This window comes from Hyperolius riggenbachi, chromosome 1 (genome assembly GCF_040937935.1).
Source record: "Hyperolius riggenbachi isolate aHypRig1 chromosome 1, aHypRig1.pri, whole genome shotgun sequence".
NCBI lineage: Eukaryota > Metazoa > Chordata > Amphibia > Anura > Hyperoliidae > Hyperolius > Hyperolius riggenbachi.
Window position 1 is genome coordinate 495,192,523 of NC_090646.1, and position 27,765 is coordinate 495,220,287.

The 27,765-nt window shown below is 44.0% G+C and overlaps 1 protein-coding gene across 1 annotated transcript; it reads left to right on the plus strand.

The window, feature by feature from the left end:
- Window positions 1–381: 381 nt before the first annotated feature.
- LOC137555565 (catechol O-methyltransferase-like) lies at window positions 382–27,765 on the plus strand. Its single transcript, XM_068271577.1, has 5 exons — window positions 382–466; window positions 12,868–13,039; window positions 24,576–24,769; window positions 25,939–26,070; window positions 27,496–27,765. Exons 2-5 carry the CDS (start codon window positions 12,901–12,903, stop codon window positions 27,673–27,675), a joined length of 645 nt encoding a protein of 214 aa, XP_068127678.1. The 5' UTR covers window positions 382–466; window positions 12,868–12,900; the 3' UTR covers window positions 27,676–27,765.

Below are 27,765 nucleotides of genomic sequence, written 5' to 3' on the forward strand. Positions count from 1 at the left end.
TTCTGCTGGCTCACCATCATACCACCAAAGCCATTTTAACTCCTAAAAACTTAATTCAACAACATCCCTTTTATCAAAGTGCATCATTTTTTGGATTTCTCTAAAACACATTTACATAGTTGCCTTTGTTCAATTTAGATGTCTAAAAAAATACAAATTGAGGCCTGTTGATATTTAATATAAAACAGAATGGCTGTAACATATTGTGCTCTACATCTATTTGCTTCTAAATGCTGCTCTGCCAAGTCAGAGAGGTCCGGAGAGCACACACGCCTGTTGTCTCTGCCAGAAATACATTAAACCAACAATGAGCCGGATTGCTTAACCAGCCCTTGCAAAGGATTGGCCAATACAAACAAAATAATAAAAAAAAAGAAAGAAAAAGAAACAGAAACAACACGTGATTTGAAACAGTATTAGCTTCACTTCCTGACTGAGATCTGCGGAGTCTGCAGACATCTGCACAGTAAGTATATCTTTTTATAAATCATTTTATAACTGTTTTATTTGAAACACATCTTGATCATGCAGCCCTGTAACAGCTCAGACAGGACAAACAGCAGCAAGTCAAGAGACATAACAGCGTAAAAGTAATAACAGACTTTTAATTAAAGGCAGCCTTTCTCCAATTCTCATATAGAAATGCATTAATGCACTGAAATATAATTTAGAACAATGACCACGAGATGAAGAGGTGGAGTAAATGAGGGCAGTATAATGTAACTGTAGCTAAGCTTTGATATCACTGACTTTTCTGGCTGTTCAGCAAACACACCTGTACCAGAAACCCGCCTCATGTGTCTCTAGGAAATGTGCACAGTCATGCACGCTTGCAAAATGCTACTTTCTTGAAAAGGTGTCACGCCCAACAGGCACACACTTGCTAGTTTTATACTTGAGTGAATTAATACAATAATAATATCATTGAGCTACAATTATAAATTAGGTTTTTACTCGTATCAAGGTTCCCAGAGATTTATGCATTATTTTGCAGTAAGTATTTTGTGTTTGTTATACTTAGTGCACATTACACTCAGAGATTTCCACAGAACAACAAACAGTAGTTTCCTCCCTGGGTGGCCGAGAAAAAGTCCTGTGGGAGCCCAATGAAGGACATCTCTGGTGGCTTCGCTCACTAATTAAGTTTTGTTGTTAATACCGTTAGATGTTTTTAAAGCTTGTCCCAGACCTCGCACTGAACAGATTAGCACCATGGGACTTGTACTGAAATCAGGTGGTTACCACCCACACAGCCCATACATCAAATAAGGGCGCCAGGAAAAAAGGGATATTGTAACATATGCGGCTGCGGGCACGCAAGGTGTCTCCGCAGCCGCTTCGGTTCCTTATTCAGAGTCTTTTTCCATTCCCTCGGCGTCTAGTACGCCGAGGACGGAATTGTCATTTGCACATAAGGTTTCTGTATCGCGCGGCCGCACGCGTAGGCGGGATCTTTATGCTGGGAGGAGGCGCGTCAGCTGACCTGCTGGTCGGCTGACGTCAGAGCGGACGTTCGCCGCTCAGGATTGGCTGATTGGAGTGGGCGTGGTGGGAGGTGTCCTCTGCTTCTTAAGCCATCGCTGCTCACTCGCAACTTGTCTGCGGTTGCGATTACTTATGTGCTAGCACTCAGACCTTAGACTAGTATCTGGTGTGCTTTGACCTGGGAGGAAACCAGGGATTTCACACAAGACTAGGAGATTGTTTACTTTATGTTATTGATATTCTGTGTATGATTCTGGCTAACCTCTGACTCTGCTATTGCTACTCGTCTTTGTACTTCTGCCCATCTGATCTAGTTGCCGAATTTGTGCCCGATTACCTACTACTCTTTTGCCTTCTGACTCTGTACTGTATCTGCCTCTTAGTTGCCGAACCTAGCCTGTCTGACGCTCTGATTTACCAGTGGGCCTTCGCCACTGGTGAGGCATTCTCAATAGTGCCCACCAGCTCCTCTGGTGAGGCTCAGCTAAACTATCAGTTACTGTATTCTATTAATGTCCATCAGCTTCTCTGGTGAGGCTCAGCTAAACTAATCAGTTACTGTATTCTATTAGTGCCCACCAGCTCCGCTGGTGAGGCTCAGCTAAACTCAGGGGTCTAGTCCTGGGAAAAGAAGTGAGTGGACTCGCCTCGAAAAATACTGCGCCGTGCGAAGCGCGGCGTGACAAAAATGGGCGTGGTCAAGCATAATGTGGGCGTGGTCACGGGTGGGGCCAAATATACATGACCTTAGCAGTGATGTAAAAGGTCTGCCAGGGAAGTTTGAGCTCTGCCGTAGTGTATCCCCTCAAAATAGATGCAATCTGACAGCATTTCACCAAAAAGACACATAATCTGGTAGAAGTTCCTTCAAAATACAGATAATATGGCAGTGATTCCCCCAAAATAGACAATGTGGCAGCAGCAGTTTCCCCAACATACACATAATTTGGAAGCAGTTCCCCAAAATACGCGAAACCTGGCAGCGGATCACCCAAAATACACGTAACACCCAACATACATATAATCTGGCAGCAGTGGTCCCCCAAACATACATAATCTGGCAGCTGTTCCCCAAAATACGCGTAATCTGGCAGCAGACGTTCCCCTAACATACACATAATCTGGCAGCTGTTCCCCAAAATACATAACAGCGGTTCCACAAAAATGCAGATAATCTGACAGCAGTTCCCCTGAAATAGGTACCACCAGCATAGTGGCCAGGTCTGTAGGTGTCCCCAGTATAAGTAGCCATGAGTATAGTAGTCCCAGTATATGTAGCCAGAGGTATATGTGCCTAGTATATGTAGCCAGAGGTATATGTCCCCAGTATATGTAGCCAGGGGTATATGTGCCAGTATATGTAGTCAGGGGTATACGTCCCAGTATATGTAGCCAGGGGTATATGTGCCCAGTATATGTAGCCAGGGGTATGTGTCCCCAGTATACATAGCCAGGGATTTATGTGTCCCCAGTATATGTAGCCAGGGGTATATGTGCCCCAGTATATGTAGCCAGGGGTATATGTGCCCCAGTATATGTAGGCAGGTGTATATGTGCCCAGTATATGTAGGCAGGGGGTATATGTGCCCAGTATATGTAGCCAGGGGTATATGTGCCCAGTATATGTAGCCAGGGGTAAGTGTCCCCAGTATATGTAGCCAGGGATGTATGTGTCCCCAGTATATGTAGCCAGGGGTATATGTGCCCCAGTATATGTAGCCAGGGGTATATGTGCCCCAGTATATGTAGCCAGGGATGTATGTGTCCCCAGTATATGTAGCCAGCCAGCCAGGGGTATATGTGCCCCAGTATATGTAGGTAGGGGTATATGTGCCCCAGTATATGTAGCCAGGGATGTATGTGTACCCAGTATATGTAGCCAGGGGTATATGTGCCCCAGTATATGTAGCCAGGGGTATATGTGCCCCAGTATATGTAGCCAGGGGTATATGTGCCCCAGTATATGTAGCCAGGGATGTATGTGTCCCCAGTACATGTAGCCAGGGGTATATGTGCCCCAGTATATGTAGCCAGGGGTATATGTGCCCCAGTATATGTAGCCAGGGATGTATGTGTCCCCAGTATATGTTGCTAGGGGTATATGTGCCCTAGTATATGTAGCCAGTTGGTATATGTCCCCAGTTTATGTAGGCAGGGGTATATGTCCCCAGTATATGTAGTCAGGGGGTATATGTGCCCAGTATATGTAGCCAGGGGTATATGTCCCCAGTATATGTAGCCAGGGGGTATATGTGCCCAGTATATGTAGTCAGGGGGTATATGTCCCCAGAATATGTAATCATGTCCCCCCAGCATTAGGGGAGCATCGGAATGGAAGGAGAGCTGTGAGCAGTGGTGGGGTAGGGTGGACATCTCCCCCCCCCCCTCCCTCACCTTGGGGCTCTCCTTCCCTCGCTCTCCCCTCCAGAAGTAATGTGCGGGTAGCTGGCAGCGGGCGGGACTTACCTCTCCTCCTCGTCGGAACACCGGATCTGCGTGCAGCAAGTCTGGTCTGGACCAGACCAGAGCAGCGGCACGCAGATCCGGCGCCGGAACGAGGAGAGGTAAGTCCCGCCCGCTGCCGGCTACCCGCACTTTACTTCTGGAGGGGAGAGCGAGGGAAGGAGAGCCCCAAGGTGAGGGAGGGGGGGGGGAGATGTCCGCCCTCCCCCACCGCTGCTCACAGCTCTCCTTCCACTCCGCTGCTCCCCTCCACAAATGCCAGGGGGGGGGGGGGGCGTCCACCCTAGGGAAGTAGTAAGTGGACACCGTCCCCCCTCCCCGCATCCACGCCCCACTCGACCCCTGGCTAAACTAATCAGTTACCATGTTCTATAAGGACCCACCAGCTCCTCTGGTGAGGTCTTGCTAAACTTATTGTTACTGTGTTCTATAAGTACCCACCAGCTCATCTGGTGAGGTCTTGCTAACCTTATTGTTGCGGAGTTCTTATAGTGCCTACCAGCTCCTCTGGTAAGGCCCAGTCTATTGTTGCACCAAGCACTACACATACCTTGTATCTTGCCAGCTATACGTGTATTATTGGTGATACTGCAGATCACCACATAATCAGGTATAGCGTCTGTATTATTGGTGATTCTGCAGATCACACATAATCAGACGTCAGTGTTGCTACACCGATCGTTACAGATATAGCCAACATTTGAAGATATCGTCTATAACAATATTTTTATTATTTCTTCATCTTTATCTGAGATAGAATAATAAATATGTTAAAATAACGGTAATAACAAGGGCGCCAGTTGAAGCCAAAATCTCAAAATATAACAATTAAAATGAAAATATATTTATAGTTGTAATAAGCATGGTAAAACATTGGTAAATATTACTAATATTTTACTACAAATAAACCTAACCCTATTCTCACACAGAACCTTCCCTCTGCCGATGCCTAATCCAAAGATCCCCCCTGGTGGTGCCTAGCCCTAAGAAAGACCCCCTTGGTGGTCCCTAACCCAAAAACCCCTTTCTCAGCTATAAATAACGTTAATACAAAAAGCGATACATTTCTAAGATAATTAATTTCAAAATGATAATTTACAAAATTATAATTCTCAAAACGAATTTCAAAATGATAAAAAAAAGAAAAATAGTTAAAACAATAATTTACAAAATTATAATGGTCAAAATGAATTTCAAAACAATATTTTTCAAAATAATAATTCTCAAAACAAAAAATTTCGGTTGGACGGGCCCGGTGCCCGCTATTTATCGTGCGCCCAAATTTCTTTTTTTGGCACTCGATATTTTGCATTAGCGCCTATGGGGCACCTAAATAGCACCTAAATTGGCCCCAGGCACCCAAATTTACTGATTCCCATAGAACTGCCTAGGCCCTGATTTATACCATAGCAGAGTCTTATGATCATGCCCAAGATTTGTATAATGCATAGCGGAGATGCCGCCGCGCGGTCTGGCGGCGGGGCGGCTGTCTCCGCGTTCAGACCGGCAGTTTCCGCACAGCAACATGTGTCTGGTTTGTCTGGACCTTCTAGTGCACACAGATGGAGAGCTACGCGTGCGCGCGCCAGGCGACAGGACATTTATACCAGCAGAAGGGAAATCAGCTTATCAGGCCGATCAGCTGATCCAAGCTGGACTCTGGATTGGCTGAGTGGCTCGGGCGGAGCTGCACAGCACTGCAAGTATATATAGATCTTGCTTGTCAGTTGCTGGTTGTCTGCTGTTGCGAATACTTATGTGTGAGCACTCAGACCTCAGTCAGATCCTACAGTGTGTTAGAACCAGGTGGACCTGGGAATTCACACTTAGTCAGATTACGCTATTGTCATTACTGTGTTATACTTTAGACCAGTTCCAGGGTGTTGTGACCAAGGACCTTACACCCAAGCTTAGGATTACTGTGTCATTACTGTGTTATACTTTAGACCAGTTCCGGGGTGTTGTGCCCAAGGACCTCACACCCAAGCTTAGGATTACTGTGTCATTACTGTGTTATACTCTAGACCAGTTCCAGGGTGTTGAGACCAAGGACCTCACACCCAAGCATAGGATACTGTGTTATTCTTTAGACTAGTTCCTGGGCGTCGAGACCAAGGTCCTCACACCCCAGACTAGGATTGTGATTTATATCTGTTATGACCATTTGCTCGGGTGTTGCCGACCTGGCCTGCCCGACCCTTCTCGCTGTCACTCATCCCTCGAGTGTTCAGTCTGTCTGTACTACCTGTGACACTATTCCACCAAGTGTCAGTTAGCTGCAAGGACCTCTTGCTCATCAGAGAGTCCTTCCTGCAGCACAGCCAGTGGCCTCTATCCCATTGGAGTCCCCTGGCTGCAGTACAGTCTGATTTCCAGTTTACCAAGGAATCACTGGCTGCCAGATTATCTCTATCTCCTCTCTCAAGGAGATAGTCCCTGCACAGCCCAGGGCCACCTGCTCCTCAGGTGGTTCCTGGCCGAGCTGCCCGTATCTCCCGCTTCACGGGAGATAGCCTACAGTTACACTTAACACTTATACTTCATTAGGTGTCCAGAGGTTAGCCATACTTGTATTATTGGTGATTCTGCAGATCATCCATAATCAAGTATACATCTGTATTGTTGATGATTCTGCAGATCATCAATAATCAGATTCTCTCTGTGTGCTGACACCAATCGTTACAATTTGTAATTAACTTATAAAGCCCTAGTTCAGGCTCTGGGGTGGGTTTTTTTTTTTAAAAAAAATCTGAGTTGAACAACGATTTGGGCTGCTAGATACCATGTGAAGGTCAGATGCAGTTTGGTTAGACTGAACAGTAGTTTATGAGCCATCCAAATGGCTCCCCTTTGCCATTATCATCCACATGAGGTAGTCAGGGAGAAGCTGAGACAAGGGACAAGCCAGTCCTGAAAGTCAATGTGAACCGTTTAATTTTTTTGTATTTTGCTATAGAGGTCAACTTACCTATTTCTCCTCTATCATTCTGTCCCCATTTCGTTGGTCTTTCTGTAGGCTGGCCCCGAAAATCTCCGTTTTTATTTTTTGACCAGTTTGGTCGAATATTGTAGCAGGAGGGAGGAGGCAGAGCTTCTTTTCCCTGCTCTGTCAGTCCTCCACCATCTCCTCCCCTTGCTCTCATTACAAGAGCGTGCAGCGCTGCGGGCAGGTCTTCCTGCATGGCTCCCTGTATACACAACGTACTGCGTGCGCGCTGTTGGATACACGTGGGCGCGCGCACCCGTGCTCACGGCCGCGCACCCAAAATTCTCATTGTCTCGCGCTATTATATCGGCGCTTGAGACTGTGAGATATTGAAAAGGAAGAGGCTGCCGACCCGGAAGATGAAGCAAAGGTCGGCAGCCATCTTAGATTTATAAGTCACGGATTTTGGGATATATTTACCGACCCAGGGGCGGCAGAGTGGCGAAATTAAGAAGAGGTAAATGTATTTTTAATTTAAAACCCATACATGTCATTTAAAAAAAAAATTGATTCCCAATGGCTTTAAACAGAAACTATACTGAAAATAAAGTAATGAATAAAATAGCTTATTTGTTTAAAATATTAATTTATAAATGATTTACTCCGAGCTTGCCCCCTGTAAAATCTTTCCTCATCCCAATTTACATTCTGAAATTTATCACCGGTGGCTACATCTTTAGTCCTGCCAGGTGAGGTCTGTGCATACAACTCTCTAAATGAACGCTCTCTAAATGAACATTCGTCAAGGGAGATACTGTATGCTTGGCAGTTGGAAACAGCCGTTATTTCCCACAATGCAACAAGGTTCACAGACAGGAAATGTCCTATGGAAAGGATTTCACCATTATATCAGCCATACAGACATCCCTGATGATGTGTTTAAGAAAAGTTAAAGATTTCTTGGGGAGACCGTGAGGGACGAAGTCCCAGGTAAGTATAAATCCTGTGACTTATTTCATCTCAGGTTTCCTTTAAAATGAAACTGTAGTAAGAGGGATGTGGAGGCCAGAATATTTATTTATTCTTAACAATACCAGTTGCCTGGCTATCTTGCAGATGATTTTGGCTTAAGCAGTGTCTGAATCAAGTGCCCGAAACAAGCATGCAGCTGATGAAGCAGGTAATTATGGCACACGTCCTGTTCAATATATTGAGCACCACCACAGACCACAATGTACTTTGTGGCTAAGGCGGCATTGACTGAGCCATTTGGGCACCGGGTGCAGCTATTATACAGCTGAACAGTGGCTAGCGGCAATGGAAGCAGTGGGGGGTCAGTAAGTAATGCACACAGTTCTGCTATCATGTAGGTTAATTTTGCATAACAGCAGAGATAGCAGCCGGGTGAGTATGCAGCACTCAGTGTTTTTTTGGGTGTCAGGGTTTGGCCACGAACTCTGCATACCACCGGAGACAGTGGCGAGAGTGAGATGTAGTAAAATATTGGGCCCCTGGAGATCGGCTATGGCACAGAGGTAATGCTAGGCATAGGTGGGGAGGGGGATAGTGTTAGGCCTAGGTAGGGTTGGATAATGCTAGGCATAGATAGGGGAGACGTTAGAGTTAGGCATAGGTAGGGAGGTTATTTTTAGGAATAGGTAGGGGAAGATTAGTGTGAGGTATAGGTTAAGGAAGCCGATAGTAGAAAATTGGTACCATCACTATCGACAATACTGCTGCAACAGACACCCAAATTAATTGGATGCCTTTAATCTGCATACAGCTGGTGTGGTTTCACTTTTGTTGGAGCACTGACATGCACACTTATTTTTGGTCAGTTAAGAGGCACAGGATCAGCAGGACAGCCAAGCGATATGCACTGTTCAAAAGAGAAAGCCTCCATATCCTTCTCAATGCAAAGTAATTGTAACTGTGAAAATCTAATCCGCCCACTTTCTCTGTGCTGTGGACAGATCATATCGACTCTTTGTAGCCTGCACTGCAAGCCTAGAGTAGTGCAGTTACACTTTCCACACCCTCCCTAAGGAGTTTATAAAAAGTAAAAAAAAAAGGGACAAATGCTTTCATTTGCAAGCAGTGCAGGATCACAGGGGCTTAACTACTGTGGACCAGGGCCGGTTCTAGACTTTTTGCTACTTGTGAGAATACAGACCCCCCCCCCCCCCCCCCCCTGATTTGGAATGGCGCAGCAGCTGACAATTTGCTCTGCTTCATTTAATGTTCTCACATTGACATGCTGCAGCTCAACACAATAGCACACTGGCTGGCTGTAAGTCTCGCTTCTCCTCCTAATCCAGCCTTTCTTGGCCTTTTTAACTTGGAGGAACCCTGCAAATAATTTTTAGATCTCAAGGAACCTCGGCATGTATTTTGCAGGAGGCATAGACTTTAAAAGTAGGTGTGGCTGTTTATTTCACTAGCACATGTCCCTCGTTATACTGTCTCCTTATTCTGGTGCTTATTATTAATGTGCTCATTATTATTTTGTCCCCCAATTTAGTGCTTCTTTTACAGTATCCCCTATTTTGATGTGCTCTATCATATTTCAGAGTACTCAAGGAACCCTGGTTGAGAAAGGTTGTCCTAGTCTGACTGCATGCTGTAATACAAAAATGCTGCCCCTGTAATCTCTGCGCCTGATGCAAATGTTTCACCTTGCTTTGTGAGAGAACCGTCCCTGGCCCCAATTACTGCTGCACTCTCTTTGATAAAGGAGTCCATCCTTCAGATCGGATGTTTTTGTGGCTATACTGTTATGGAGGTGAAGATTATGCTGTCCACGCTTGCAAGATGGGCCCCCAGGCTGCGAGGGTCATCAAGGGTAGGCAAGGAAAAGGGTGTGAAATATTTGGGGGGCCCATCAAAGTCTTGCTGGGAGGCCCATGATTTGTAATTATGCCCCTGCAGGATCACTTGCAGTTTTTACCACCATCAGCAGACTGGATTGCCCAGATTTGTGATACATACACTGTGGTGATATAATATTGTCTGCAACTGTGTGACTTTAAATGGCTAAGACAGAAGTTACTTTACACAGCTGTAAAGCAACACCTTGTTTTCTATTCCAGTCATTCATTCTGGAGGTCGCATATCACATCTATCTGTGTCATGTCAAACACACCTCCCCTACTAGTCTGTTACACCAAATCCAACATCATGGCTTCCGTGCAAGTGAAGGTGAGGAGAGTCACACCGCAGCCACCTCATCTCAGCTCTGTGTGAACAGACATTACATAGGGCTACAATGTCTAGACTGCTCTGGTCCAAAAGGAAGGGGGGGGGGGGGGGGGGGGGGCAGGGAAGCTTTAGATGTGAAGTGGTTGAACTACATGAATAAATAAACTGATGAAGCTGTTCACCTTGTTCTATTACTGGTAGTGCAATGGTATTTTATGAAGCATTCTTGGCATCTGCTGCCAACGTATATAGGTGTGTGAGAGTATAATTATTATAGTTTTGTATTTGTTACAGAACAATGAGCTTTTGTCTAATAAAAATTACAGGAATTTTATAAGCTTTCAGCATGTACATTTGTTCACTTTGGAGTTCCAAGACAGGTCTAAATACACTATCTGACAGTTTTGTAAGCAAGAGGGACTTTTTTTTTAGGTTAAATGAGGGTACCATGCATAAACTTCCTGTTTAAAAAATGTGGTCACATAGCCTGATGCAGCCCAGGAAAGATGTTAAGGGCAATTTCTTTGTTTGCATTGTCTTACTAATCAGACCGTTAGTGGCAAGACTGCTCTGGAGGTGGCTGGGGAAAGGGCCAATATCCAGCTATTTTTAAAGAGCTTGCACACCAGGGGCCCTAAAATTTTTTAATTTAGACCAAGGCCTGAATCATCATTCTCACCCCTTGTTACACTGTGCTTATTATATTTTGTGCAAAAAAAGTCTCACTCTGATCTTTAGTTAGTCTAATTAGGCATTCCAGCCTACCTGCCAAATCTTTAGTTAGTCTAATTAGGCATTCCAGCCTACCTGCCAACCAAGCGATAAGGGCCGAGTTACTGTACATTAATGTGCTGACTGCATCACTGTATGTGCCAGTGCAGCAATTTATTAAAAACATTTTAAAGTAGGTAAGTATGAAGTATTATCAAGTTGTGCATCCAATGGATCTCAAGGTATTTAGATTAAAAAATGAACCAATATACTGTATTGTTGCAGTTAGATCAGAGGTACTGTCAGTACCGTACTGACTATACAGAAGAATAGACAACTAGGCTGCATAAAGGTAGCTGTCCACAGGACATAATGAGTAACACGATCTGTGTCTAGCTAAACTTAACATAAACTTGTAAAACTAGAGCAGGATGTTCTGCTGAAACATCTAATTTCTTGCACTAAAGTATGGTAGTCCAGGTAAAGAACAAGGGGTTGGAGCACAAAAAGGCCAGTAATACGCGTGGCACTAATAGAGTAAGTGGCGGTGCTCCACTGGCATTAAAACTGATAAAATTGCCATGCGTTGCCTGGCGCTGTGATCAATGTGAGGTACTGAGATTGGCTCATGGGGTCAAGAGCCAATGAAATGAGCTCCTGTCCGATTCACAGAGCTCTGCCGTCATAGCGACAGCAGAGCGAGGAGCCTGCGGCATCGCAATTGGCGGTAGCAGTAGGTCTGTGCAAGCATGGTAATTGAAATCTATGCCCTGGCAGGAATAAGCAGCCACAAACAGGGCATAGATATAAATTACTACGGTCCGGAAGTGGTCAACATGGTATACGTTCACCTCCGTTAGGGTCCATTCCATTGCTGTTTTTTTGTCCAATGTGAACAGAGCCTTAGACATTACTGCACTCTAGCTTACACAGTATGTTTCTCAACCTTGTAAGCCCTGTTTAAATACTCTTTTTTTCCTTTGCTGCCAGGTAACTGCCCCGTACACTAATGCTGATGTTATTACACATCTGAATCCCTCTGAGGCTTTGTTTACATCTAAAATCGAAATTGCTGATGCCAGCAATTTTCTATTTTTGCACACTTTTTTCTCCTCCCGGCGCTTACCTGCGCGCTTCGATTTTGTGTAAAACGCTTTTCAAAGCACTTTTGCAGAGCGATTTGTTTTTTCACTTCCTGACGCAAGTCAGGAAGTGAACTCTTTGACCCGGAAATGAATAAATACAATGTATTTATTTATCAAAGCGCGAACACAATCACCTTACAAAGTGATTTTGTGAGCGTTTTGCCCTTTTCCTATGCCTTCCATTGTAGCAAAATCGCCCTAAAAATGGTCCACGCAGCGCTTTGCTGAGCGGATTGGAAACAAACCGCTCAGATGTGAACTCTCTCATAGGGAATCATTGCACAAGCGCTTTCAGGGTGATTTTGCAAATCACCAGCACTTTAAAAATAGCGATAACGCCCTAGGTGTGAACAAGCCCTAACTGATTTGGATGCTTTATACCAAAATCAACTGGCAGCTTCAGTTTTTTCCCCCACTAAAATTCAATAGGGTATGATTCTCCATCAAGGCGCACACCTTGTATGAATATGTGTCAAATATTACAGTTTACTTTTCCAAGTGGTCCTGTAGGTCACAGGCTATGAATGCAAAAAGAATAGAACAATGAAGCATTTCAATGATATACTGAAATCCTGAAAACATTATTGAAGTGATGTGAATATGCTGTATGTAGACAGCAAAGTGATTAAAAGGACACCTGAAGTAAGAGGCATATGGAGGCTGCCATATTTATGTCATTTAAAACAACACCCATTACCTGGCAGTCTGTCAGCTGCTGTAGTGTCTGAATCACACATCTGAAACAAGCATGCAACTAATCCAGTCATAGTTCAGTTAGAAACAACTGATCTGCATGCTTGTTAAGGGTGTTTGGCTAAAAGGATATCAGAGGTGATTATAGTGTATATGGCTCTTGGTGTGCACTAGCCCTAAGGAATACGGATGTACTCAGCGATCTCTATGTGTGCATTACGTCTTATCCATGTGCTCGGTCTCTAGGCATTACAGCTGGATTGAAGCTTTGCATCACTGATGGCTGGAAGCAGAGAGCAGAGGATCCTGGAGCACGTGCAGCAGAATGCAATACGTGGAGACCCTCAGAGTGTACTGGACACCATTGACAAATACTGCAGAGAGAAGGAATGGGCCATGAATGTAGGAGACGAGAAAGGTAATTCTTGGTCATCTTCGTCATTCTTTCTTCCATTGACAGAATTGATTCTAGTGTCACTATATGATAGTGTACATGATAGTGCACCCCCTTGACAACTTGTTTCTCTATCCATATCTTCTCTATTCTGTGCTATGCTCCAACTCATTCATCTTCTATTACCTGATCTCCATCCATTCTTTTGTTCCCATTCCAGCCTCTTCCCGCTGCTTCTCCTCAGTCTTACCTCCTCTGCACACAGCCTTCTGTATCACCTGTTCCTTCACCTGACCTTCAGCTCTGACATTTGGCTCTATTCACAATGAGTTACCGCATGAGGTAATTTAGGTAGTGATAAATACCGACCAAGATATCTCCATTTTGAAATTCACATTTTTTTCTCCCTAATTTACCTCTTGCGGTAAAAATGTGGTAAAAGTGCGGTAAAGGTGTGGTAATTACCTCAAAATGTATCTCCAATTTGAGTTTCTCAATTAAATAGTTGGTGTTTTTTTTATCACCTACAAATGGTAGGTAGGACTAGTAGAGATAAAAAAACACAGGGACACCGGGAGCCCGATATCATGTATTATCGTTGCGTAAAATGATCTATTGTAGAAAAAATATACTCACAATTCTGGGTTGCTATCTAGGCAACCACCATCAGAACGTGTGGAGAAGTACCGTCTCCACTCGGCCTTGTCGGTCGCCGCTCCCGGAAAAAGATACTACTATAATAAACTTACAGTAAGTAAAAACCCACGTAGTGGGGTATTAAAAAGTAATTAACACTGTGGGAGGCGCCCTTTAAGTCTCATAATATATATAAAGATATCAATTGAACACAGATAAGCGTAGTGCGTCTTACCTGTAGTGAAGGCTCGTACATATACGGATCATATAAATCGAGTTTATTAATAGCACTATGGACTGGACAACGCGTTTCGCGACCGAAAGTCGCTTCCTCAGGTCAAATAAAGTGCTGTATGCCAGAGACGTGCAGCGTGGGCGCCAACACGTCTCTACAAATGGTACAAATGGTAGGTGATCGTTTTCACTTCTCTGCTTTTGGCCTTTAGGATGGAGCCTTTTGAGCTTTGTTGCTCAAATTTATGTCAATTTTACATAGAAGGCAGAGAAGACAAGTGTGTCTAACCTCAAGGCACACTTTGAGACCTTGTACAGACTTTTAGATGATTTTATAGATGCCGTGGAGGAAATTCCTCTAAAAGATAAGCAACAGCATAATAACCTTTAAAGAAAAACAGTTCTTTGTTACAGCTGATACAAATCCAACAAAAAAATCTCCAGTGTATGCACTTCCTGCTTTCATGGAAGCAGACAGAGGATTAACGTCCTGGCTGAGGCAGCCAGCTAGCACAGCTGAGAGCTCAAATTACAGTTGTGATTATTCACAGATGAGGGGGAATTAGACAGGCTAAATTATATACATACAGGATGCATTTCTATATGTTTGCCTTCTGTCCTGCGCAAGAGTTAAGGTCCCACTTTAAATATGACAGGCTTTCCTGGGTCGTCTCTGTGTAATGGGTGGCAAGCATATGGGCTACCCTACAGTGGTCAAAAAAAGCTTTATTTCCGTACATATTACTGACTGTTTTATCACCTGCTTTATCACATTTTTATCAAACATTTATCACACTCTGTAAATTTCTAGTGAATACTCAAAAAATTGGTAATTATCACTGGAGGTAAATTTTCACCCAAAAAAGAGTTACCGCACATGTTATTGTGAATAGAGCCCATTCTCTCCAGCTCTTTCGCCTCTATGAATTTATAATCCTCCATCCTTCCTCTCCAGATCTACTCTAGCACATGGCTTCAGCCAAGGTCGGATTTACACTTCAGGGGCTTGTAGGCACAGAGATTGACATTTATCAAGAGTATCTGAGATAAAATATTGGTAGGTTTTTATACATTTGTGAAAAACTGTCTCAGACATCTTAAGAAATCACTAAATAGTGCAGTTTCCTTCGTAAACTGCTTTTAAATAGGATAAGTTAAGAAGGTTTCTCAGACAGTGCAATGTGTGAGGGAAATTGCTGTTGCTGAGGTAATCAATACACCTGCTGTATAGAATCAATGCCCAGCACTGGAAGGGTTAAGCACAGAAAAGCCCCGCCCCTCAGCACAGGCCACACCCCCAACCCCAACCCTTATTTTCTTATACCACGTAAAGAGCTAAATGTACATGAATCTAGCAGCGGTGTAATTCAAAGAGCAGGCATACCCAGCAAAATATTGGATAAGGCCCCCTCTTCTTTAATAATAAAATACATATACCTATATATCCCTAGTTACCTTATAAAATAGGCTATACACAATCGGGATGGGGCTACATTGCCTTAAGCCCACCCAGGGTCCGTTTAAGCAACAATGGGGCCCCAGGGCAAAATAAACCTGGGGGGCCCCCTCAACAGATACCCGGAACAAAAATCGGCATTAAGGGACCTTTTTTGCAGCTGGTATAGTCAGGATGTGAAGCCCCAATCGGTCGGAGCTCCACATTCTGGCTACCCCAGCCTGCATGGGGGACAAAGGGTTAAAAAGTTTCAGGAGGGAGGACACCACATAATTTTCTTTAAAAAAATTCCCACACTCTAAACATAAAAAAAATTGGGAAAATAGGAAAAAATGCCAGGGATCTTCATGCAGCCATATTGCGGCTGTATAGTGATCCCTGGCCAAAGCGATGCGGCTGCGTATGGACCCCCAGGAAACCCCGTCAGGAAATTTATTGCTCTTTCTTTTGATGCATGTAAAATAACACTACCGTTAGGTTTGCTACTAAAAGTGACATTTACCGTGTTTAAAAGTATACTTTTTGCCTTCAAAACTTTAAAATCGATTTTCTCAAAAACGATAAGGTCTTTTTGAAATTTTTTTTTTTTCTCTTATTCCCAATGATCTCCTTAACCTATCCTGCAAATTTAGGGTTTTTAGCATTTAAGGTGGATTTGCTATTGACCATTAAATTCGGCAGGTTTTTAAATGTGTATTTTTTTCCCTTTGAAACTTCAATTGATTAAATAAATCAATTTTCTCAAAAACTATAAGGTCGATTTGAAATTTATTTTCCTCTTGTAGCCACTGGGGGCCCCTACAAGCTCTGGGGCCCTGGGGCAATTGCCCCCTTTGCCTCTATGGTAGCGCCGGCCCTGAGCCCACCCCCCACTAAGATGAGAAGAGCAGGTGGCAAATGGCAGTGTGTGTGGCCAGAGTGCACAGCTGATCTGCACTGCAGCTGGTGCGGTGCAGGGACAGAGGAAGGAGGTTGCAATAACCACACTGCCCACCATGCTACTCACTTTCACAGGAGGCACTGATTAAGCCTTGGATCTCCACCCCTAACTACATGCCTGCAGCTGCCGGACTTGAGCCGGGTGATGAGTGACATCACCCTCCAGCTCTGCTGGAAGAATGGAACATTTGAGAAGGGACGGGAGCCCCCCCACGTAATCCGTCTGTAGGCATGCGCCTACTGTGCCTTATCATAAATCTGACCCTGGCTTCAGCACTTACAGTGGTGGTAGCACTACAATTCTACAGAGTGACAAATAGAAAGTGCAGAGTATCCTATAAAAATAGCTCCCAGTGCGTTTATGAAAGCCATGTTGACTTCTCATCACCTGCTCTGCCTGGAGAAAGAATCCATTTCTCAATACTCTTTCATTTAACCATTTCATAAAGTCACAAGGGGGATGTTGAAGGGATTAAAATGCTTTATTACACACTAAGGACTCTTTTCCACGGACAGTTGAACTGTGTGCTCAGCAGTTGCCAGGCAGCAGTGAGCAGTTACCAGGCAGCAACAATCAGTTGCCAGGCAGTAGCAAGCAGTTGTTAGAGTTGCAGGGGCATTTCACTGCTTATCAACTGTCTGTGGAAAAGAGGCCTAAGGGAAGGATAACACTTGTATAAATCTTAAGCGCTTTGCCCCACTGAGAAAATGCATGTAATGATAGTTTATGGGACCAATGTGTTTTCAGGAGGCATCTGCGATTCTGCACAGCATTCAAAAAAAATATACAACCTGCACTACTTTTCTGGAAAACTTATGTGTTTTCTCATTGAAATCACTGGCTACTAAAAAAAAAAAAAGTGTTAAAACGCACAATCGTGCGAAAAAAACACTTGCGGAGAATCATTTGGGGTTCCTGCAAACATAAGTGTGATTCCTCTCTGAGTGAGAAGAACAAGCAGTTCATAAGATCCTGCTGAACTGTAGCGGCTGTATTGGCCTCAAGTAGTTAATCTTGTAGCAGCAGATGGAGGAAGTTTGCAGGCTCAGGTAATCAGATCTCTGCACTCAGGAATGACTGGCTTCCTCCTCCAGCTTCTCCTCCACAACTCACACTGGTGATGGTGGGGATAGAAGGCTGATGGACTGCTTTCTGTCATCCAAACAGCATCTGTCTTCAGCACAGTAAAGTTTTGCAAATGAATCATCTGCCATTGTGTGCACAACAAGCAGTGATGAACTATTTCCTTGAAGTCATTTTCAGTCCTCATGGTTTCCCGTGTTTTCCTTAGAGCTGATCATCGTCAAGCATTACATATTACCCAATCATCTTGGCATACAGTCTGGTCAGCAACTTTTAAAGTGGACCCACATTAAAAATACAAGATTTCAGAAATAAAATCTATTTTCTAGCTTATAGTAATAAATAGCAGCCTTTTTCAGCTGCATGACGACAAATATAAAATATTTTACATTTATTGAGGAACCCCTCCCTTCCTTTCATATTGCTAGGACAAAATCCGGCAGACTGGTGGAGATTAAAAAACAAAAACAAAACACAGGCTGCTACTGATGATGTCACAGGGGAGGTGATGTCAGCTTGTGTGAGATTACACATAGATGACGCCCCTGTGAGGGAGGGTAGCTGATGGCAAACACACCCATGATCTAAAACCAACTACTAAGATCAGAAGTAATGGCTGCCACCTGTATAACCCTAGTTATGAAAAGAGAAGGGTGAAAAACATGCACGGAAATGCTCATAGGCTTGAAGGAGTGTTTTTTTTTATCTTTGTATGTTTCAGAGTGGTGTGACTAAATATTTTGAATTAAAAAAAATGTTTGGTTTGGGTCCTCTTTAATAAATAACTGCCTGGCATCTTGCAGAACATGCTCAATGCAATCTAAAAAATACTTTGTATTTCTAGGTGAATGGTACATACACACAATAGATATGAGTATAATCAGAGCCAGGCCGAGGCAGAGGCAAGAGAGGCTTCAGCTTCAGAGCGCAGTGTAGGAGAGGGCGCACAACTCACTCAGCTATCATCCCTATTTTGTGTTTAAAGCAGAGAGAAATAAGAAAAGGGGATGCATGGCAGTAACTGCAAGCCAGATAACTAGAGATTAAGGTTTTGGGGGCTCTTGAGCACCTCTTAAGGTGCGTACACACACTACGTCCACCAACGACTGGTCCGTCAGACCACCAACGACTGGTCCGTCCTCATACTGTCGGCGGACTGATAAGGCTGTTTCTGAGCGATCCGCCCGGCGGATCGTTCAGAAACAGCCTTATCAGCCTGCCGACAGTGCGTACACATGCGCTACTGTCGCCTAAAAGTCCGCCCAGTGGGAGGGTCTGACGGACCTGTCGTTGGCGGACGTAGTGCGTGTGTACGCACCTTTAGTCTAATAGCAGTCAGTGTGTGACGGCTGGGGTGGGAGGGATGAAGGGGCTCACTTTGGTGTCTCATCCTTGGGTTCTGGAGGAACCTGTCCCGGCTCTGAGTATGATACACACTATCTGGATAGTAAGTTCTAGATAGGAAATGGCTGCATTTTACTATGCATGTGGTTTGTACTGGTGCCAGGTCATCGTACTTTCATGCAACTTCCTGGTGCCTATCCCAGTGAGTGCAGTTGTTCCCCAATGCCAACTCAATAGCTATTACGGTATGTACATCACATATCTACAGTAGTGCTTCAGAGAACTTAAAGAGAAACTCCGACCAAGAAATGAACTTTATCCCAATCGATAGCTTACATGAGAAATCTATTCCTTTTCACAAACAGACCATCAAGGGGCGCTGTATGGCTGATATTGTGGTGAAACCCCTCCCACAAAGAAATTCTGAGTACGTGCTCCTGGCAGTTTCCGGTCTTTGAACCTTGTTGCATTGTGGGAATTAGCTGTTTACAGCTGTTTCCAACTGCCAAAAAAGCATGCAGCAGCTACATCACTTGCCAACAGTAAAAATGTCACCATGTAATAAATGTCAGAATGTAAATCAGGTATTTAAAAGATTTTACAATGGGCAAATACTGACTAAATCACTTATACATAATTATTGTAAAAATAAAGCACTTTTTTTATTACATAATTTTCACTGAAGTTCCTCTTTAAAGATGAGGATGGCTTATTTTGCGGCTTCCCATTCAGAGGCCTTTGAGTTGAGACAGGGACCACAAGACAACAAGAGCCAGGAGTGTTGGATAGCTTTCCAGGTCAGCAACAATTTAGGTAACCAGGACCAGTGTGGGTAGTCAGACCCAGTCCAGCAACAAGAACTATAGCCAGCCAGGCAGAGGCTACAATGTATAAAACTGCTATTAATCTTTCAAGTACCACACTACTCTGCCCCCTTGAATGGAACCTGAAGTAAGAGTTATATGAAGGCCGCTTTATTTATTTTGTTTATAAATATGTGTATAATGCCGCCAGCATACAGGCGAGCCACGCCTCTGCTTGGAGCCTCACACAAAGGTGCAGGAGGGTGTGCGCAGCAGTGGGGGAGCGGGCAGAGCAAAGCTTCAACTCACCTGCCTCGATCCTGCATGCAGCCTATATCTTCATCCTGTCCCGGCGTGCGTCATCTGTCATTATGGTAACAGCGCCCCCTGTGATGACATGCGGTTACGTGCTCTTACCGATGCGACAGACGCTGGGACAGGAAGAAGATAAAGGCTGCATGCAGGATCGAGGCAGGTGAGTTGAAACTTCACTCCAAACTGCCCGCTCTACCCCCCCCCCCCCCCATTGCTAGAGACACATACCTATCTAACCTATACTGGGGGCATCTACCTATCTAACCTATACTGAGGGGTACCTACCTATCTAACCTATATTGGGGGCACCTACCTATCTAGCCTATACTGCAGGCACCTACCTATCTAACTTACACTGTGGGCACTTTCCTATCTAGCCTATACTGCGGGCATCTACTTATCTAACCTATACTGGGGGCACCTACCTATCTAGCCTATACTGACGGCACCTACCTACCTAACCTTTATTGCGGGCACCTACCGATCTAGCTTATACTGGGGGCAACTATAACATGCTACCAATACTTGGGGCACCTATAACTGTCTCCACGTGGGAGAGGGTTAATTTCATGCCCGCACCCATGGTGCAATTTAGCCTAGAAACTGCTAGTATTTGGCTCCTCCCACATTATTTGACCACACCCATTTTCTAAATGTGCTGGGGCTACCCATTTTTCTGCCGCGGCACGAGCCGCTTCTTTCATGGATGGGGGCCTCAAGTTATGGACTGCTTGGTGCCACCAAAACCTTAGCTGCGCCCCTGTTTATAAACAATACTAGTTGCCTGGCTATCCTGCTGATCATTCTGCCATCAGTAGTTTCTATATCACACACCTGAGGCCAGAAACCCACTAGGAGCGATTTTCTGAGTTATTTGAAAACTCTTGCTAATGTAATGCTATGGTTGTACGATCCCACTTGAGAGATGTGATTGTATAAAAATCCCCATAGCATTGCATTAGCAAGAGATTTTTCAAATCACTAGCACTTAGAAATCCCTCCTAGTGGGTTTCTGGGCTGAAACAAGGTCTATGGCTAAAAGTATTAGGTTAGGTTCACAGCGTAAGCTGCCTTGCGTTCCTATGTAAAAACAGGAATGCTAGGCAATGGGCGTGCATCAAAAAAGGGTGCGTGGAAAAAAGGGAGCGGGATAAAGCCAAAATTATAAGTTGTAATGTAAAACAATATTTTCCGTTTATAGCTTATAAACTAACATCTAGTGCTAAATAGATTGAATAAACGGAAATGAAACAGCAAAATACCATCTATAACAAAAAACAAAATTGGAAATGAAACGTCAAATAGCATCTAACAAAAAACGATATTTACACTTGTATTAAGCATAGTAATACAATGGTAGATTTTACAGGTATTTTACTGCAATTATACCTAACTGTAGGCTTACACAGATTTCTCCCTATCCCTAACTCCTAGACCCCCCTCCTTTGTGTAACTATACATAATTTAATAAATTGTATATATTACAAATATTGTACTGTAACTATACCTAACCCTACTCTCACACAGAACCCCCCCCCCCCCGTACCTATCCCTAACCCCTAGACCCCCCTGGTGGTGCCTAACTCTAACAACCCCCTAGTAGTGCCTAACCCTGACCACCCCCCTGGTGGTGCCTAACCCTAACCATCCTCCTGGTGGTGCCTAACCCTAACCATCCCCACTTCACAAACACCCTTACACACAAATAAACAATAAGGCCTGGAACCCACTGAAACCAGCAAACGCGAAACACAACCGCTAGCGTTTTGTCTGAGCAGTTTGCAAGCGGATTCATGTGCGTTTTCGGGCGCATTTTGCAACATTGTATTTTTTTGCTCAGCGGTTGCGTTGCGTTTTGCGTTTTTATCCTGATTGGTCCTGTGAAGTATTTTTCATTTTGTTACAGTGTGCTGAACCGCAAAACGCTAGCAAAACCGCTCAGTTTAGGTTTTGCTGAGCGTTTCCGCTAGCGTTTCCGCATTTCAATACTTTACATTGAAGCGCTAACGCTCCCAAAATGCTGTACGTCCTGCGTTTGCGTTTCTAGGAAACGCAAACGCTCCTGTGGAAATTGCCCCATCCATTAACATTAGCCCAGCGTTTTGGCAAAGTGCTAGCGTATCGCAGCGCTGCCAAAACGCTGCCAAAAGCGCTCCTGTGGGTTCCAGCCCTAATATATTTAATCCTTAAAATGCTTCACTATAAATAACATGAATAGAATAATTTATATATTTGTAATATAATATATTACAATCACGTACACGTTAATATTATAAATAGAAAAAGGGTATATATATATATATATATATATATATATATATATATATATATATATATATATATATATATATTAGAATAAATAGCCTTACAATCACGTATGCATTAAAAATCTTAAAATAACGGTAATATGAAAAGCGATATATTAGTAAGATAATAAATCTGAAAACTATATTCGACGCATTATAAGTCTAAAAAACAAAGTTCATACCAAAATCAATGTATTACTAATAGAATAAGGTTGAAAACGATATTTAACAAGGCAAGGCATTATACGTATGAAAACGAATTTTAAAATTATACAATAAGTGTAAACGAATATGTACTTGTTAGTCCTGAAAGCAAAATTTAAAAATGAAAAAAATAAGTAAAAAAAAAAGTCAAAACTAATTTGTAAATGAGATTTGTAATAAACTTTATTCTGTAAGCGAAAACTTTTGTTAACACGATCCCTGCAACCACTTTTTCCTGGGCGCCAAAATTTCCTGTCGGGTGCCCAATAGCCGATATTTTGCATTGCAGCCTATGACGGCACCCTTTTTGTCCATTAGCCATATGCACCCATTTTTCCTGCTTCCAGGCAATGTAACGCAAAGGTCACACCCCACGTTATGCATGCGTTGCATACAGCGAAGCATATAGGCAATGATAATATGCTTAATTGTCACTGTTGTGTGTGTTATGCGGTAATGCAGTGCATGGGATGCCACACTCTCTGTGAGATCGCACCTCACTGGCAGGACTATGAACAGCACATAGGGCTCGATTCACAAAGCGGTGCTAACCTAGTTAGAGACTTTAGGCGTGATAACCATTGCACCATGCTGGTGAAAAGCCAGTTTAGGCGTGATAAGTTTAGGCATGATAAGTTTAGGCATGATAAGTTTAGATTAGTTTATATCGCGCGCAAAGTCCCGCATGCAAAGCAGCGCCATTAAACTCTATGGGAAGTGCACCAGACTTTGCTAGCGCAAAACTTTTGGTCAGCTGTGCACTGCAGTGCTAACCCAGTTGGTGCTTAAACTTATCATGCCTAAACTTATCACACCTAAACTTATCATGCCTAAACTTATCACACCTAAACTTATCATGCCTAAACTGAGTTTAGGCGTGATAAAGGGCTTATCACCAGCGTGCTAACTGTTAGCACCGCTTTGTGAATCAGGCCCATAGATTCAGTTTGTGCATTGTGTGACAGGGGTGCAGGATAAGGTGGCATTTGACAGGTGGGGTTTAAAGGGAACCTGAAGTAAGAAGAAAATAGAGGCTGCCATATTTATTTCCTTTTAAACAATAAAAATTGTACCATACCATGCAGATTAGAGGTTTCTGACGGATATCTGACATCTACATACTTGTTTCTGGTTGTGATTCAGGAATTGTTTAAGGCTCCTTGCACACTATCGTCACGTCACTTTGCAGTACTCTCCCCCACCGTCCCCACATCACAGTGGCCATTAGTCTCTATGAGACTGGCCACAGTACCCGCAGTATGACGCGATGCGACAGAAGTGGTTTGGACGATGCAGAGGTGATACAGACTCTGCAGTGCTTCACCAAGCAGCATGAGCGGTACGGATTGACACGCAATTGCACTGAAATCAATGGCACCACAACACTCTATTTAGAATATTAGGATCCGGTCTATTTAGTTCCGCTAAATGGATAGTTATTAATGCCAGTGTGAACCAAGCCTTAAAACTTTGATTCTTGCGGGTGTTTCGCCATTTTACTTCCTCTGTGCCATTACTCTTTTATTACCTACTTGAGACATCATATAGTATTTTTTTATGGTGTTTCTATTTTTTCTGGTCCTGGCCTTAGCTTTGTGGCTCACTCAAGCCATGTACTATAGGCCAGCTGCGCTCTGGATGTCCTTGTTGTTTTGTGTTGTATATATGCTACTGTTCTTTTTTTGGGGGGAAAAGGTCATTCTTTTGACTTACACTGTATGTTGCTGTAATGTGTGACTTCCTCTGAGTTACAATAAAAAAAACTTTAATTGTTTTAAAAAAATTGTTTGGGAAAGAAAAGGGGGATTGTGGTTAAGTGGTCATGTTGCATTATATTATGTGGTAAAAGAAAAAAACAATACACATTGCAGTTTCATTGTTTTTTTTCCCCTTCAGGGTGTGTGTGTGTGGAAGGGGGGGGGGGGGGAAAGTATCTATTAAGGAAGGAATTTGCATTTATTGTGGATAGTGTGAAAAGGAGTTAAAATCTCCTTTCAGTGGTTACTGTTGTCTGTGTCCTTTTTATCCTTATTTTGGCAGGGAGCACACTTGTCCCTCCACTTTTGCTCTGCAATTATATTCTCTGCAAGTGATTTTCTGCATTCATTCATGATTTTTGGGATTGCAGCACAGTACGTTGAAATTGAGAACATGTGCATCGTGCAAGAAAAAGCAGAACGTTTACCTGTCTGCTGGGAATTTAGCCTTCATGTTTTTACTGCATTATTCTCCATTGTAGGACTGATCCTGGATAATGTGTTACGAGAGACCAACCCATCCACAGCTCTGGAGCTGGGCACTTACTGCGGCTATTCTGCTATCCGTATAGCCCGGCTACTGAAGCCTGGAGTTCAGCTGCTCACCATAGAGATGAATCCAGCGCATGCTGATGTGGCCAAGAAAATGACTGAGTTTGCTGGAGTCCAGGATAAGGTAAAGGAAAAAAAAAACATGGACTTTAATAAGGTTTATGTAACAATAACAAATAGATGTAAAAGAATAGATACTCGCTCAACTAGCCTAATGCTGGAACTAGTGTTTAACTCCTTCCCCGACTGCCAAACACTGATCGGCGTCGGGATGGTGACAGCTCCAGGACTGCCTAACGCCGAAAGGCGTCAAGTCCTGTGCCTGTGTTTTGAGAGGAAGCATGTGTGTATGTGGGGGAAGGGGGGGGGGGGGGTGTTTCTTCAAATAATTAGCCCCGGGTGTCAAATACTCTAGGTACGCCACTGGCGCTGTGATCTACTGCAGTGCTGTACTGGGGACAGCCGTGTCACTCAGTTGTCCCCTGAGGAGGCTCAGAGAGCGATTGTCTCTCATAGGCTGATGCCTTGCCTTGTGAACTAAGCCTTAGACATGATGATCTGTAGTTTCCTGTCTGTGAGGTAAGCATTATATAGAACGCTTTTTACAGGGGGATGCAAACAATTGCAGCCAGGCCCGGGCCGCCCATGAGGCAGGTAGCCGCCTCACCTGGGGCTCCCCCGACCACGCTCCCCCTCCTCTTATTTTCCAAGCATTAAAAGTCAATAGAAAGCGGGCAAGGCAGCAATGACTCACCTTCCTTCTTCCGTCCCAGCATTGCGTTTCACCGCTTGCATCACTTTCTGCAATGCCGCCCACTGACTAGTGCGTGGCATTGCAGGTTGTTGCGTGTGCGGTGACACGCAACACTGGAACGGAAGAAAGAAGGTGAGTCATTGCTGCCCAGCCCGCTTGCTATTGACTTTTAATGCTGGGAAAACAGCTGGGGGGGGGGGGAGGAGAATCCCCCCTCCCCACCGCTTTGCCAGCTGCTCCCCCCTCCTAGCTGCTACCCCCTCCAGGCTACCTATAGCGGGGGCAATGGCTGCTACCTGTTTGGCAGCCTCACAAATTTGCCTTGCAGTTGCAGCGCATGCTTTGAACAGTGGGGCATTTGAACCAACCAGCAATAACTAGGAAGGCAAAGCATTAGTAGGACTCACACCTGAAGATTTAATGATAACAAACCAGTCAAAATGCTGACCAGTATTTCTGGAAACTCTGAGGCTATTTTTGTTAGTGTTACCAATAGCGGCTTTCTGAGCCATGTGGTGTACTTTTTTTTCCCTCCCCAGGTGAAGATTCTCCAGGGTTCCACAGAAGACATAATACCCAAGCTGAAAACAGACTACGGTGCAGAACACTTTGACTTTGTATTCATTGATCATTTTGGGGATAGATATCTGGCCGATACTAAGTTGCTTCAGGTAAGCAAATATCACTCAATATTATGGTTCATGAGTGAAGTGGCTCTAAAAATGTAAATGGTGTATAAAATCCATTATATTGCAACTCATACACCGTCCTGCTGCTCTTATTCACTAAAATACAGATCTGTGAGCCCTGGGCCGTTTATACAAGTTTTTTTCAGGATATGGCAGACAGGACCTCTCCTCAAACATCTTCAGCATCAGCACTTGTACTAAGCAGCTCAGTTTTGAAACAAAGGGCAACAGGACAGTGTGTAAGTGTGTATTTTCAAAGCAATAAAAGTCAATAGCAAGCGGGCCAGGCAATGGCTCACCTTCCTTCTTCCGTCCCAGCATTGCGTTTCACCGCTCGCATCACTTCCTGCAATGCCGCCCACTGACTAGTGGGTGGCATTGCAGGTTGTGGTGTGTGCGGTGACACGCAACACTGGAACGGAAGAAAGAAGATGAGTCATTGCTGCCCAGCCCGCTTGCTATTGACTTTTATTGCTGGGAAAATAGCTGGGGGGGGGGGGGGTCCCCCCTCCCCACCGCTTTGCCAGCTGCTACCCCCTCCTAGCTGCTACCCGCTCCAGGCTACCTATACCGGGGGCAATGGCTGCTACCTGTTGGGCAACAGGACAGTGTGTAAGGCTCCATAAGGCTGTATGATGCCTGGGACCCACCAGCAGTGCTGTTCTAAGCCCTTGTGATTTATAAACCTCTTGCTAATGTAATGTTATGGTTGAGTTTTTAAAAGATCACCTCCCTCAAGTGAGATCACACACATACCATTACATTCCCAAGAGCTTTTCAAATCACAAACTCTTTGAAAAGACCTGCTAGTGGATCCCAGTTTTGCAGCATGTCTAATTTTCTTTTACAGTTTTATTTTTTTAAATTGGAAGATTATTTAAAAATAGTGCTTTAATCTATGCAAATAAGGCAGTAGGATTTGGCCCTGCTCTCCAGAACACTAAACAAGCCAAAACACTTATTTTTGGCTGAAAATATACTGCCACTAGCAAGACGTGGCTGTAAAGTTCACACAAATATCGGTAATAGCCAAGCTTGATCGAGTCCACTCTTGCGCCTGCGAGCGGACCAGATCAGGCTCTTCTATTTCTGTCGGAGCCTGAGGGGAAGCTTGTATTGCCCCTGCGCAGGAGCGAGGATTGGTAAATATTGCCACACGCTGTTCGGGGGCTGCCAGCGCTGGATCCCAGAGACTGAAGAGGACGGGGGAAGCCTCATTAGGACCCAGAGGCTTCCCCCTCCCGAGGTACAGTAAGCTACATGCATGATTGCTAGATTTGGTTGATGAAATAAACATTTGCCGGCTAATGGGTCAGTGTGTGGCCAGTATTATAGGAATGCGCTAAGTACATGTTGTGCAATAAGTCTCAGGCACACACTAACAGACTTCTCATTGATCTTTTACAGGAATGCTGCCTACTGAAGAAGGGAACAGTATTATTAGCGGACAATACTTCCTTCACTTCTTCTCAAGACTTCTTGAATTATGTCAGAACAAGCGGTTACTATGACTGTACCGACTATCCATCACATTTAGAGTACTCGGATAAGCCAGATGCTATGGAAAAGGCTGTGTTCAAGGGATAATGAATATATCTACTCTCTTACAAGCATTGTAACAATCATACTATGGTATAGTATTTATGTGCAAATAAACCAGGTGCTTTTATCACTTTA